The sequence below is a fragment of the Triticum urartu genome, chromosome 7A (assembly GCF_056163025.1).
Source record: "Triticum urartu cultivar PI428250 chromosome 7A, HENAU_Tu73, whole genome shotgun sequence".
NCBI classification, from domain to species: Eukaryota; Viridiplantae; Streptophyta; class Magnoliopsida; order Poales; family Poaceae; genus Triticum; species Triticum urartu.
The window spans coordinates 659,687,155-659,698,985 of NC_141879.1; the positions used below are offsets into that span (position 1 = coordinate 659,687,155).

At 44.6% G+C, this 11,831-nt stretch overlaps 2 protein-coding genes across 3 annotated transcripts; one reads left to right on the forward strand and one right to left on the reverse strand.

Annotated features, from left to right (window-relative positions):
* Nucleotides 1–3,015: 3,015 nt before the first annotated feature.
* Nucleotides 3,016–8,406, forward strand: GPS1 (geranyl diphosphate synthase 1). Of its 2 annotated transcripts, none has more exons than XM_048685517.2 (12): nucleotides 3,016–3,295; nucleotides 3,744–3,839; nucleotides 4,758–4,838; nucleotides 4,973–5,044; nucleotides 5,156–5,287; nucleotides 5,359–5,445; nucleotides 5,684–5,755; nucleotides 6,334–6,419; nucleotides 6,590–6,722; nucleotides 6,813–6,902; nucleotides 7,697–7,795; nucleotides 7,886–8,406. In XM_048685517.2, exons 1-12 carry the CDS (start codon nucleotides 3,143–3,145, stop codon nucleotides 8,063–8,065), a joined length of 1,281 nt encoding a protein of 426 aa, XP_048541474.2. In that variant the 5' UTR covers nucleotides 3,016–3,142; the 3' UTR covers nucleotides 8,066–8,406. The 2 variants fall into 2 exon arrangements, with proteins under 2 accessions (XP_048541474.2, XP_048541475.2); XM_048685518.2 differs by having other exon boundaries at nucleotides 3,100–3,295; nucleotides 3,741–3,839.
* Nucleotides 8,397–10,261, reverse strand: LOC125520563 (uncharacterized). The gene is made up of 2 exons (XM_048685519.2): nucleotides 9,460–10,261; nucleotides 8,397–9,345 (listed from the first exon to the last, which is right to left on the reverse strand). The coding sequence occupies exons 1-2, from the start codon at nucleotides 9,924–9,926 to the stop codon at nucleotides 8,730–8,732; spliced, it is 1,083 nt and encodes a 360-aa protein (XP_048541476.1). The 5' UTR covers nucleotides 9,927–10,261; the 3' UTR covers nucleotides 8,397–8,729.
* Between the last annotated feature and the right edge of the window lie 1,570 nt (nucleotides 10,262–11,831).

An 11,831-nucleotide genomic window follows, 5' to 3' on the forward strand; every position in this document is an offset into this window, starting at 1 on the left:
CCGGATCATAACACATAGTAGGTGACTATAGACTTGCAAGATAGGATCAAGAACTCACATATGTTCATGAAAACATAATAGGTTCAGATCTGAAATCATGGCACTCGGGCCCTAGTGACAAGCATTAAGCATAGCAAAGTCATAGCAACATCAATCTCAGAATATAGTGAATACTAGGGATCAAACCCTAACAAAACTAACTCGATTACATGATAAATCTCATCCAACCCATCACCGTCTAGCAAGCCTACGATGGAATTACTCACGCACGGCGGTGAGCATCATGAAATTGGTGATGGAGGATGGTTGATGATGACGGCGGCGACGAATCCCCCTTTCCGGAGCCCCGAACGGACTCCAGATCAGCCCTCCTGAGAGGTTTTAGGGCTTGGCGGCGGCTCCGTATCGTAAAATGCGATGATTTCTTCTCTCTGATTTTTTCTCTCCGAAAGCAAATATATAGAGTTGGAGTTGGCGTCGGAGGGCATCCAGGGGGCCCACGAGGTAGGGGGCGCGCCCCCACCCTCGTGGACAGGGTGTGGGCCCCCTGGTCTTCATCTTTGGCGAGGATTTTTTATTATTTTTTCTAAGATGTTCCGTGGAGTTTCAGGTCATTCCAATAATATTTGTTTTCTGCACATAAAACAACATCATGGCAATTCTGCTGAAAACAGCGTCAGTCCGGGTTAGTTCCATTCAAATCATACAAGTTAGAGTCCAAAACAAGGGCAAAAGTGTTTGGAAAAGTAGATACGACGGAGACGTATCAGGCGCGCGGCAAAGTACTGCTGTTGAAGATGCTCTTAGATGAAGGTCTGACAGCTTAGATAAAACAGCCGCGTACTACTGGGTTGTGTGCGCATCGTTGGGCTGGCTCGCTGGGCTGACTCCTTTGCCCTTTCCCTTCTCCTGTTTTCTTTTCTAATTTTAACTCCCTTTTGAATTTTAAATTGGTTCAAAAACCAAACTTGCTCTAAATTAAATTAGGAAAATTATAAAAAGGTCAAACCCATTTTTTGACATATGGGATTAATTTCCTGCCAAATAAAAATATATGCCTTATTTGAATATTTTTCCTTTTGATTTTCTTGAACTGATTCAAGAATCAAATCCACTTCAAGTCTTTTGGGAATAATTATCAAAAGCTCAAAATAATATTTAGGACTTGATAAAAAAATTATGCCCAAAATAAATATTTGAATTTGTCACCGTATTTTGGAATATCATTTTATTCCATGAATCTTTAGGATTCAAATTAATTTCCAATTCAACTTTAGGATTTAGAATATTTTTTAGAGTTTATGGACATTTATTTTGAACCCAAAATTTAACAAAAGGTTACAACCCTTTTGCGAGCTCGAGTTTTCGATTTGAAGAATATTCCATAGATGACAATTTAGGGTTTCTAAATATCACCAAAACCTTTATTCAAGTGACTTTTGCAATTAGTTCAAACAACTTTTATTCAATCTAGCTAATGGCAAGCAATTCTTAAAAAAAAACTTCAACTTATTTATTAACGATCCAAGTTTGAAAAAACTTTGGATGTGACTTTTTCTTGTTTTCCCCCTCTAGCCCTAGGTGGCTAGGGCAAACTCCCCCTCTCGACTTCACTGACGAGCCCGTACATTCACCTCCCCTCTGGTTGCTGCTACGATGGTCGGTGGCGGGAGGGGAATTCCGGTGCCTTCGCTCCAGTTAGTAGTTTAGGTTAGGTTTTTCTAGTCCTCGCAGTTGCAGCGCTCGGGCGGTTGGTTGCGCTTCTTCTTTGTTGTCTTTCGGGTTTCGGTCCTCTTTGAATTTGTCCATCTAGATGTAGTCGATGGAATTCCGGCGTAGTTTCTAGCAGTGCCCTTGGGGCGGCGAGATTTGTTGTCAGGTGCTTCAGATATATGTAATGGTTCAATGACAACAATTGTGGCTCCAGAGCGCTGATCCTTGAGGGACGTGTACGAAGACTTTCCGGTTGTCATCGACAAGGTCAAGCCGACTCCGGTAGCGGAGCGGCTACAACGGTGTCGGTGGCTCGCTCCAACGACAGTAGTGGTCGTTCGGTGGTCTCAAAATTTTGATGTAATTTTTATTATGTTTGAGATGCTTTGTACCTTGAGTGAATTTTTATAATAGTTCTGATTATATTTTTAAAAGAACTTTGGATGTGACAACAGATTCAGAGGATGCTTGGATACGTTTTAGTCTCATGACTAAAAATAGTGAGACTAAAACTTGCTAGCCTCATCCATGCTTGAATCCAAATACTAAAAAGATTAAAATCAAGTTAATGAGCATTTATTATTCTCCAAACCCTCCAATCCAGAACTCGCCTGTGTTAAAAAAGAGGAGTTAAATGAGAAGAGAGAGAGAGGACTAATCCACATTTTATTAGGGGTAACTCTGACTAAAACATTTTAATCTCAAGACTAATTTTAGTCCTACTTTAGTCAGGGGTGCTTGGAACTTTAGCCTCTTAAAAAGACTATTTTTAGAGGGTGGTTGGGTACGTTTTAGTCTCACCCATACTTGGATCAAAATACTAAAGAGACTAAAATCAAGTTAATAAGCATTTATTATTCTCCAAACCATTCAATCCAGAACTCGCCTGTGTTAAAGAAGAGGAGTTAAATGAGGAAAGAGAGGACTAACCCACATTTTAGTAGAGGTACTCCTGACTAAAATTTTTTAGTCTCAAGACTAGTTTTAGCCCCTCTTTAGTCAGATATGCTTGGAACTTTAGCCTTTTAAAAAAAGTATTTTTAGTCAGACTAAAATAAATTTTTTAGATCAAGACACCCTCTTAGTCAGACTAAAATAAGTCCCTTAATTATCAAGCACCCTCTCAGAAGCGGAGCGATCTCCAGTTCGCAGCTACACTTTGAAGATGAAACTGCGCACATGCACGCAAGGGAGAAGAGTCTCCCGTGGCGATTTCCTGGCCCCGCACTCCACAGCCTCACGTGGCGCGCCGAGCGCGCCCACGGTCCACGTACGCAACCCCGACGCGGTGCCCCCACCCCACCCCAAACAAACAACACGAGCAAGCAAAGCCTAGCCGCCGCCCTTCCCCCTTCCCCGTCTGACTTTTTCTCCAAGTTCAACTCCGCCGCCCGCCCCCTCTCCCCGATCCCGGGAGAGAGAGATAGAGATGTCCTGGCGGTGGGCTCTGGCGCGGCGCGTCGCCACGCTCGTCGGCGGCGGCACCGGCGGCCCAGGCGCCGCCCAGGCGCAGAGGCTCTTCTCCTCCTCCGGCGCCCTCCCGGGGAGGCTCCACCCTGCGCCGCCTCAGATTCGGAACAAGGTCCCCCTCCTCCGCGCATTAACCTCCCGTCCTGGCCCTAGGCGGTCTTCGTAGTGCGTTGTGGTGCCTCGCTGTCGTCTCTGACCCTGGCCTGTCCAGGTGGCCGCGGCGGAGCTGCCCGCCAAGTGTTTGTGTATATGCCACCGACTAGTGCAGCTCTGCGGCTGAATCCCGTGGAGTCATGCTCCTAGCTGCAAATTGCCGGCACGCACACTAATTTGTCCTAACTGGTGATTTTGAGTTACTGATTTTAGCAAGTCGCTCAGGTGCATAGTGGTTACGTTGCAAAAGGCAAAGAGAATCAAGGCGAGCAGAAATAGTAACCGCTCAAGTTGTTGTAACCTCCTAATGGGATTGGCCGATTAGGTGTCCACGTGTTATTGAACTGTTCATTGTATTTGCCTTCTGTTATGCTGATAGGTTCTGTACTTTTGGTGTGGATTAGTAGGTGGTGGGTTGCAGAGGAGCTGCTTTCGTGAACTCGCGGTGGCTGCATGATGCCACCCAATGCCAGACTCGCCAGGACGGAGTTTCGAGGGCTGAAGTAGGTGAACCCTTTATTTGTTTGATGATTTGCCTTTGTGCTGCTCGTTTGTTATGTTAATGATCTTGTCATTGTACCTCTTTTGTCAGTCAAACATCTAGAGCCCAGCTTAATAAATAAACTAACTATGCATCACTATTCACTATTCACCGCTGGGAAAAACACATCAGTGTCCTGCTACAGTACATGCCAGCTGAATACATGATTATGAACTGAAATATGGGACATGTCTAGCAATTAAACATAGATATCAAAACTAGGCTGTTGTACAACCAACCCATAGTTCCACACATTACCTGCTACCCATAGGATTGTGAAGCGTTGCCACCCTGACGGCTCCCATTTGTTTGTGTCATTTTTGCTGATACACTGTGCCCTATGAATGGCTTCTTCTTTGATAAATCTGCCTGTCAGTTATTCTATGCATTGGTTTTCATGAAGATTAAATGCACCCAAATTCTAATTCTCTGTCGCAAAATCAAAAAGTAGGATGTCAATGCATCAGATGAAATGGGCCTTCAGTTGCTAATTGATAAATCGACTTGTTATGCAGCGGAATATGTTGTGCCTGGAATGGAATCAGATTATAGCCTAGCAAGACAACCGTGCATTATACATTTATACTGTACATAAATTTGAAACTTAAATCAAGTGATTTTTTCCGCTTTATCAGACAAATGTATGTTTGATATTCCTGGGCCCTGGCCAGTTGTTCTTCAACATAGAAGCTGAAGAAAAACTGGCTGAAGGTCCCCTCAGCTATGTGATTATGCTGTCCGTAATGAAGGATAATGATGATCAGTTCTAACAATGAATAACAGCTGAAATCCTCTTTTTTTCTTAATGCACGTGAATGCTAATCATGGAAAGTGTAGTGTATTGCTGTTCCCTGATGAGAAAAATTCTTCTTGCTCCCAGGAACAACAGGATCCATTTGAATTGGTTGCTGATGAACTATCGATTCTTGGAAATAGACTACGGTCCATGGTGGTTGCTGAGGTTAGTAGTGCATCCTACTCATGTCAACTCTCTGTGGTGTTAGGCTGCTGCTGTCATGGTGTTTGGATGTTTCTTTTATCTAGTGATTACCACATTGTCAAACATACCCAATTTGCCTAACTGAGTACTTTCAGGTCCCTAAACTAGAATCAGCTGCTGAATATTTTTTTAAAGTAGGAGCTGAGGGAAAAAGATTCCGACCTACGGTAACATCTTAATCTCCTTTTTTAGTCAATATTACATCATCACTTTACTCTATGATTTCTTTCTATCCTATCTACTTTGTGTGCACTGAATGCATTTATTTACATTGGCAGGTTTTATTGCTGATGGCATCAGCTCTGAAATTCCCAATACCAGAATCGACAGATGTTGGAGTTTTCAGTATATTGGCAAGTAAGCTGCGCACACGGCAGCAAAACATTGCCGAGATAACTGAAATGATCCATGTTAGTATGGTGCCTGACCATCAGACCCAGTATGTTTTATTTTTTATTTTTTAATCTGACATCTATTACAGGTTGCAAGTCTTCTGCATGATGATGTTCTGGATGATGCTGACACTAGGCGAGGTGTCACTTCATTGAATTGCATTATGGGCAACAAGGTACTGTATGCCACACCATTCAACATTCAGTATACTAGGTGAATCAACTAGGTCCTCACATTAAGAACTACAAATTACTTTAGTAGTTAGCACACAATGAAAAGCTTGATCTTCCAGTAAAAAGTGCTGCACCACAGCAGAAAGTTTACCTGGACATCATTTTTTAAGAATTTTTCGTGGAGGTACTGCAGTCAGAATCATCTTGGCATCGGTATTCATGAAACTCTTATGTGTGCAGCTTTCTGTTTTGGCTGGTGACTTTCTCCTGTCCAGAGCATGTGTGGCACTTGCAGCACTTGGGAATACAGAGGTACATTATTTATTTATGCTAAGATAGATTGCTGTACGTATCCTGTAGATTGTTTTAATGATGCGGAAATTAAAGTGGTTTTGATTTATGCTGGTCACTAGATATGTTTGATGAGCATCAGTATCACACAAGTCTGCTCTTGTATTATTTTTAGTTTCCGCTTGGCATAATCATTATGTCCTTGATTTCTTTACTCCTGTAAAGACGTCAGTCTGTGGTGGTTGTGTGTTCACCTCCTTTCCCCTCCTGATGTAAGCCGTTAGATTTGTTGCAAATGCCTGAGATGGCGGTCCTGTTTGCTACCAAAGTAGGGTAGCCTGACTTGTTTTATCATGGCAACATATTGGGTGGTCTTGTTGTTATATCTGTTTCAATGCTGGAGTATTTAGCTAGTTAATACTAGGCTGTCAGTGTCATTTCTTAGGGAATCATTTTTCTTGTTTTCTCCATTCCAAGCTTATCCATCCTAATGGTTTATCATTCAAGATTGTCCTGTATGGTTGCAGTTCTGACCTGCTCTCTTTCTTGCAAGTCTTATATGGTAACAAACTTTCAATTGATCAACCTAACTTATGCAGGTGGTATCTCTAATGGCAACTGCAGTTGGACATCTAGTTACTGGTGAAACTATGCAAATGTCAACAAGCAGAGAGCAACGGCGAAGGTTAAATAATGCTTCTCTATCATGACTAAATGTTCATCACATCTAATGCCTAAAACCAAGAGATGCAGAATAAAATGCTTGGACATATTTGGTTTTTTGTTTACTCTGGTTTCTCCATTTTTTATGCCATTGTTTGTTGGTTCTGATACGATTCTGAAAAAAATACGCAGTATGGAGTACTACTTGCAGAAGACGTACTACAAAACAGCATCATTGATATCAAACAGTTGCAAGGCTGTTGCTATTCTTGCAGGGCACACTGCTGAGGTTTCAGTGCTTGCATACGAATATGGTCGAAACCTGGTTTGTAAAACATCTCTCTTTTCTGGAATTATTTCCCCTTCTGATTTAATCCTGTAAAGCACTGACTTGATTAATTCGATATCATTGCAGGGTCTAGCCTTCCAGTTGATCGATGATGTTCTTGATTTCACAGGAACCTCTGCTTCACTTGGGAAGGGTTCATTATCTGATATTCGTCATGTAATAACAGCCATCCTCTCTTTTTTGTTATATTTTATTTACAGTATTCATCATCTGAAATAGCTGTTTGCCTCCCAGGGCCAGCTACTTAGATTGTTTCTCAGTAGGACAGATCTACACAAAACTTTGCTGGCTAACAATAGTGCTACATCGGCTGATCGGCATAGACTGCTTGTCTGACACGGAAGCTCGTGTTGCTGTAATTATGTTAGCCACTGTCTTGAACTTGCCACCCTCATGCCAGACAGATAGAATACTCTCACATGAAAAACTTGCATAATGGTGTTCTCTTTCAGCCTTCATTGACCTATCACAATTAAGTTAACATATTAGAAGTGTAGAATCTACTATTGACAACGTAGATAAGAAGGATGTTCTGAACCCTACTGCTTGCAAAACTAATTGTGTATGTGGCCAGCCAGTGCAAATTAGATGCAAAATTTAGTTAACAAAGAGCTCTTGTGTTCAAGGGGAGCCTTGGCGCAGCGTAAAGCTGTTGACTTCTGACCATGAGGTCACGTGTAGTCCTTGAAACAGCCTCTTGCAGAAATGTAGGGAAAGGCTGCGTACAAAAGACCCAAAGTGGTTTGACTCTTCCCCGGACCCTGCGCAAGCGGGAGCTACGTGTACTGGGCTGCCCTTTTTTTTAGAGAGCTCTTGTGTCAAAATTAAAATACTTGCTTCTTTTTATGATCACCTACTTTGTGAAATTACCAGCATATCCAGTTAGAGGGTCCTCAAACAAGGATGTGGCGCTTGTTTTTTTGCATTACATAATGGCATTCATGATGCAGGGAATCATTACTGCTCCAATGCTATATGCGATGGAAGAATTCCCACAACTACAAGATGTCGTTGACCAGGGTTTTGACAATCCTGCAAATGTTGAGATCGTGAGTAGTTATTTTATGTAAATAAAAGAATGGATGCTGTCTTGACCTGTATTATGATCTGACATAGCAATCCATACTTGCAAACTATAGGCCTTGGACTACCTCCAGAAGAGCCGGGGAATCGAAAGAACAAAAGAGCTTGCGCAAGAACACGTTAACCTTGCGGTCAAAGCCATCGAATCTCTCCCAGACAGTGACGATGAAGATGTTCTGATTTCAAGGCGCGCTCTTATTGATATCACACAGAGAGTCATCACAAGGACAAAATAGCATGATTATACACAGGGTGGAGAAGATAAGGCGGAGTTTCGCCACAGGTGTAGTGTTCCGCTTGGAAATTTTTGGTCGCCTTGGTCATTGCATTCTTTCCATTGCCCGGGTTTTGTGTAACATTTGATGAGACTTCAGGGTAACCATTCCTGGGAATCATCCTAAGTCGCAGCTGTAGTGGTTTTAGTTACTGGTGGCAGCAGAATCTGTGTATTAATATCACGATTGGCGATTGCACGATGACCTGATCATAAGACTGTAACCTTATAAATCGAAGTATGTAACACTATATACGAGGAAAAAGTAACCTGCTTGTGTTGAGAAAACCATGTTCTTCCATATGTTGACCTAGTAATTTTTGCTATCTTTACCCTTAATTTTCCTGAACTGGACTACATCGTCTCAATCTTGGGGCATTCTAGGAGCTTTGTATATTTGGTTTGATATGCAAATGTGTTCAATCCTCCATGACAAAACATTACAGTGGAAATAAATGTTGATCTGGACATATCATCAATGGGCACATAATCTAGAATGTCAGTGTGGTTGCAACTTCAAATCTAACTTCTTTCTCTTCTTTTGAGTGGATGACCTGAGAGTTGAGACCTAATGTGGGCCTTCAAATGATCAAATCCCATCATGCTTCTGCCACTGCTAATGAATGCTAGGCCTGGCTCCAGAACCTCTCCTTGGCCCACGCGATCGCCTCGTCCACGGCGGCGGCGCCGACGCTGTCGATGTCGCCGTCGTCCATGAGCAGCGGCGCCCGCTCCCTCACCTCCATCATCATCGCCTCCTGCATCACGGCCTCCTCCAGCCGGTGCGGGCGCGGCTGCGGCGGGTTGCCGAAGAGCGACGACGACGCGGCCGAGGACGGCGAGTAGTAGTAACCATAGTCGTCGGCGGCGCCAGAGCACTCGGTGCTGGTGTCGGCGGCGTAGTCTGGCGCCGGTGACCGCGCCCTGCCGCGCCGCTGCGTGCGCCGGAAGCTCGGCTCGCGGCTGCTGGTCTCCGGGTTCGACGTGAAGCAGCAGAAGCCGCTGCTCGCGCCGCGGTGGTGCCGCGACGAGGAGCTCTCAGCGGCGGCGCCGTTGTTGCTGACCGCGGACGACGCCGCGCTGCTGGCGCTGTGGTTCGTCCAGTCGCCGCCGTTGCCGTAGTAGTAGCGGCACGCCGGGTACGCGGCCGTCGAGCACGTGAAGCTGCTCTGGTACTCGGCTCGCGTCGACACGCTCGACGGCGGCGACGAGTCGTACCGGCGCGACGGGATCGCAATGGGCCTGCAAAACGACGGCTATGATCGTCAGAATGATGATCGAACAATGCAACGTGCTTGTGCTGTCACGTGACCAAAACCAAATGCTTCATGCATGCGCACGAATCGTCTGGCTCACCTGAGCTTGGACGCGAAGGAGGAGAGGGCGGCGTCTCCGCGGGCGTTGCCGGTGGCCACCTGCCGGAAGGCGGAGCGGCCGGAGCCGAACTCGTCGGAGCTGATCACCGACGAGGACTTGGTCGACTTGGACCTCGACCTCGACCGCACCTGACGGGCGCGGGCGCCGAAGATGTCGTCGAAGAAGCCCTCCTCGGTGGGCACGGCCGCCGACGCCGGCCTGCCACGGCGGCACAAGGCGTCGGCGCCACCGCCGTAAGAGTAGTATGGGTACTGGCCGGCGTGGCCGGCCGCCGCGGCGTGGTAGTCAGCGGCGGCTGCGTCGCCGCAGAAGCTGCTGAGGAGCACGGTGCGCGGCGGGCCGCCGAACACGTCCCGGAAGTCGTCGGGGGCGAGGCTCTTCTGGCCGTCCGACGAGCGCTGCCGCGGCAGCACCGCGCCCATCGTGCACCTCCATGACTCGTCCATTGCCACCGACCGATCACACGCACCAGAGCACACCACTACAAAACTATAGCACCAGTATGCTCGATCGTGTGAGGGCTTTGTGCTTCTTGGTGTCAGAGGAGATGGAGCTCCTATGATGATTTATACAAGAGACAAGCAGGGCGAGTAGGTTGGAAAGATGGGTGCTTTTGGGCCGTTGGATGCGTGTATATATAGTGCCCGTTTTAGTGCCACTTACGTACTGTAGCCAGGTACAGTTAGTACGGACAGGTACTAATCAGCGTCGCCATTGCATCCTAACTTTGCAGTGAAGAACTCGCTGAAGATCAATTACAGTTCTAAGATTTCACATTTCTTTGGCAGAAAACAGTCACAGAACATTGCAGATTTTATTCATTTATTGTAATGTTTTTGACAGGACGTTTATTTTGTAAAAAAAACAGTTTAATTGATTGTAGTTTCATTTTGCTTGTGGGTGGTCAAAATCACATGTTAAAATGGTCCAACGTCTGCATGATTAAGCACTCTGATCGCCACAATCATGCACCGATGCTTAACTGAAAGACCAACACTTTAACCACTGCACAGTTGTCAGTTAAACTGACAGCTCCTTGTTCCGTGTTGCCTAGCTGTTGTGTTGTTGTATATACCTTCCAGTATATTAGATAAGATAATTGATGCGTGCAAGAGGGGAGTAATTAATCGATTTTAAGATATGATGGCATCACTTTTAGTCGAGGGGAGGAGGCATGTGAGATGGGATGATCATGTTTTGCCGCCCCCTTTGCAGACACGGCATCATGGTGGTTGATCCATTGCCCCCAAAATCCAATCTCCTCGAGCTTTTTTCATGCCAGAAAATTCCACTGCCTTTTCCACTTGACCTGAGACATGGCCTCCTTTATGTTCTTGTTAATGGTTTCCCTTTATGCTGGTGCTTTGCACACTAACTATTGTATTAGTTACAGGGAGTAGAAAATTAATTGAGGCGTAAATAACTATCCAGTTCAAAGATCAAAAGGTGCTTTTTTTAATAGGAATTTAAATAACCTCAGGCCCCGAAAGATCGTCATTTTTTGAATCATAGTCTCCAAAGCGTAATTTTGGCCACTAACGTATATTAGAATGCACTTATATATAACTCGAGAATATCGTATGCTATTGAAGCGTTTTATGAGATAAATTTACGCATATGACGGTTCGTTTCGAAAGTTTAAATATGTCTCGCCAACACTGTGCTCCTCTGAGGCCTGGCATGTTTTCTGAAATTCATCTTCATGCATTAATATGTTGCTCTTTATCTGATTTTTTGTCTATACTCCATCCATCTGTTCCTTTATCTGAGGCAAATTTTGACTTTCTAAATTCAGGCTTTGACCAAGAATGAGTCAAATGATATGAGGACTGTGTTACACAAAATTATGTTGTATTCGTCTTTAAAAGTAATTTTCCTGAGTTGTGACTGTGATTTTGTAACCCTTAACAAAGTATTATACTGAAAAGACAGCATTTGCATATATAAAAACAGATCCAGCGGTGATGGAAAAAGCTACTAGGCAGAGACAGATCGAAGTGGTTACTTATTACTCCAGCTCAAAGTGGTTATATTAATTACTCGAGCCGGTGTCATGCATAATGTGTGTGCTAATTAATCTCAGCAGCGGTCAGTTCAGTCAAGTTGAAACAAAAGTAGTAGCAAGCAGTTGAGAGTCGAGACACTACAACTCAGTAGCAGCTCATGACCGAGGTGCAAATCATGTGGAGCTTGCTTAAAGCTCTAGGCTAGGGAGCTAAAAAGGCGCACTTTGTGCTCCGCAGATGCACCTATCAGGCTTAAACAAACTAAAGGAAATCTTTGGCAGAATCACATAAAAACTTTGTTTATGCGACATTCCAAGATCCAAATCCAACGTCGCCTCCCTGGAT

What these genes read in the sequence shown, in the direction of transcription:
- GPS1 (XM_048685517.2), top strand. Translation starts at nt 3,143, where the DNA reads ATGTCCTGGCGGTGGGCTCTGGCGCGGCGCGTCGCCACGCTCGTCGGC. An exon ending in AGCAGAGAGCAACGGCGAAG is followed by an intron (nt 6,420 to 6,589) that starts GTTAAATAATGC and finishes AAAAATACGCAG; the next exon opens with TATGGAGTACTACTTGCAGA. An exon ending in ACGAATATGGTCGAAACCTG is followed by an intron (nt 6,723 to 6,812) that starts GTTTGTAAAACA and finishes ATATCATTGCAG; the next exon opens with GGTCTAGCCTTCCAGTTGAT.
- LOC125520563 (XM_048685519.2), bottom strand. Translation starts at nt 9,926, where the DNA reads ATGGACGAGTCATGGAGGTGCACGATGGGCGCGGTGCTGCCGCGGCAG. An exon ending in TCCTTCGCGTCCAAGCTCAG is followed by an intron (nt 9,346 to 9,459) that starts GTGAGCCAGACG and finishes GTCGTTTTGCAG; the next exon opens with GCCCATTGCGATCCCGTCGC.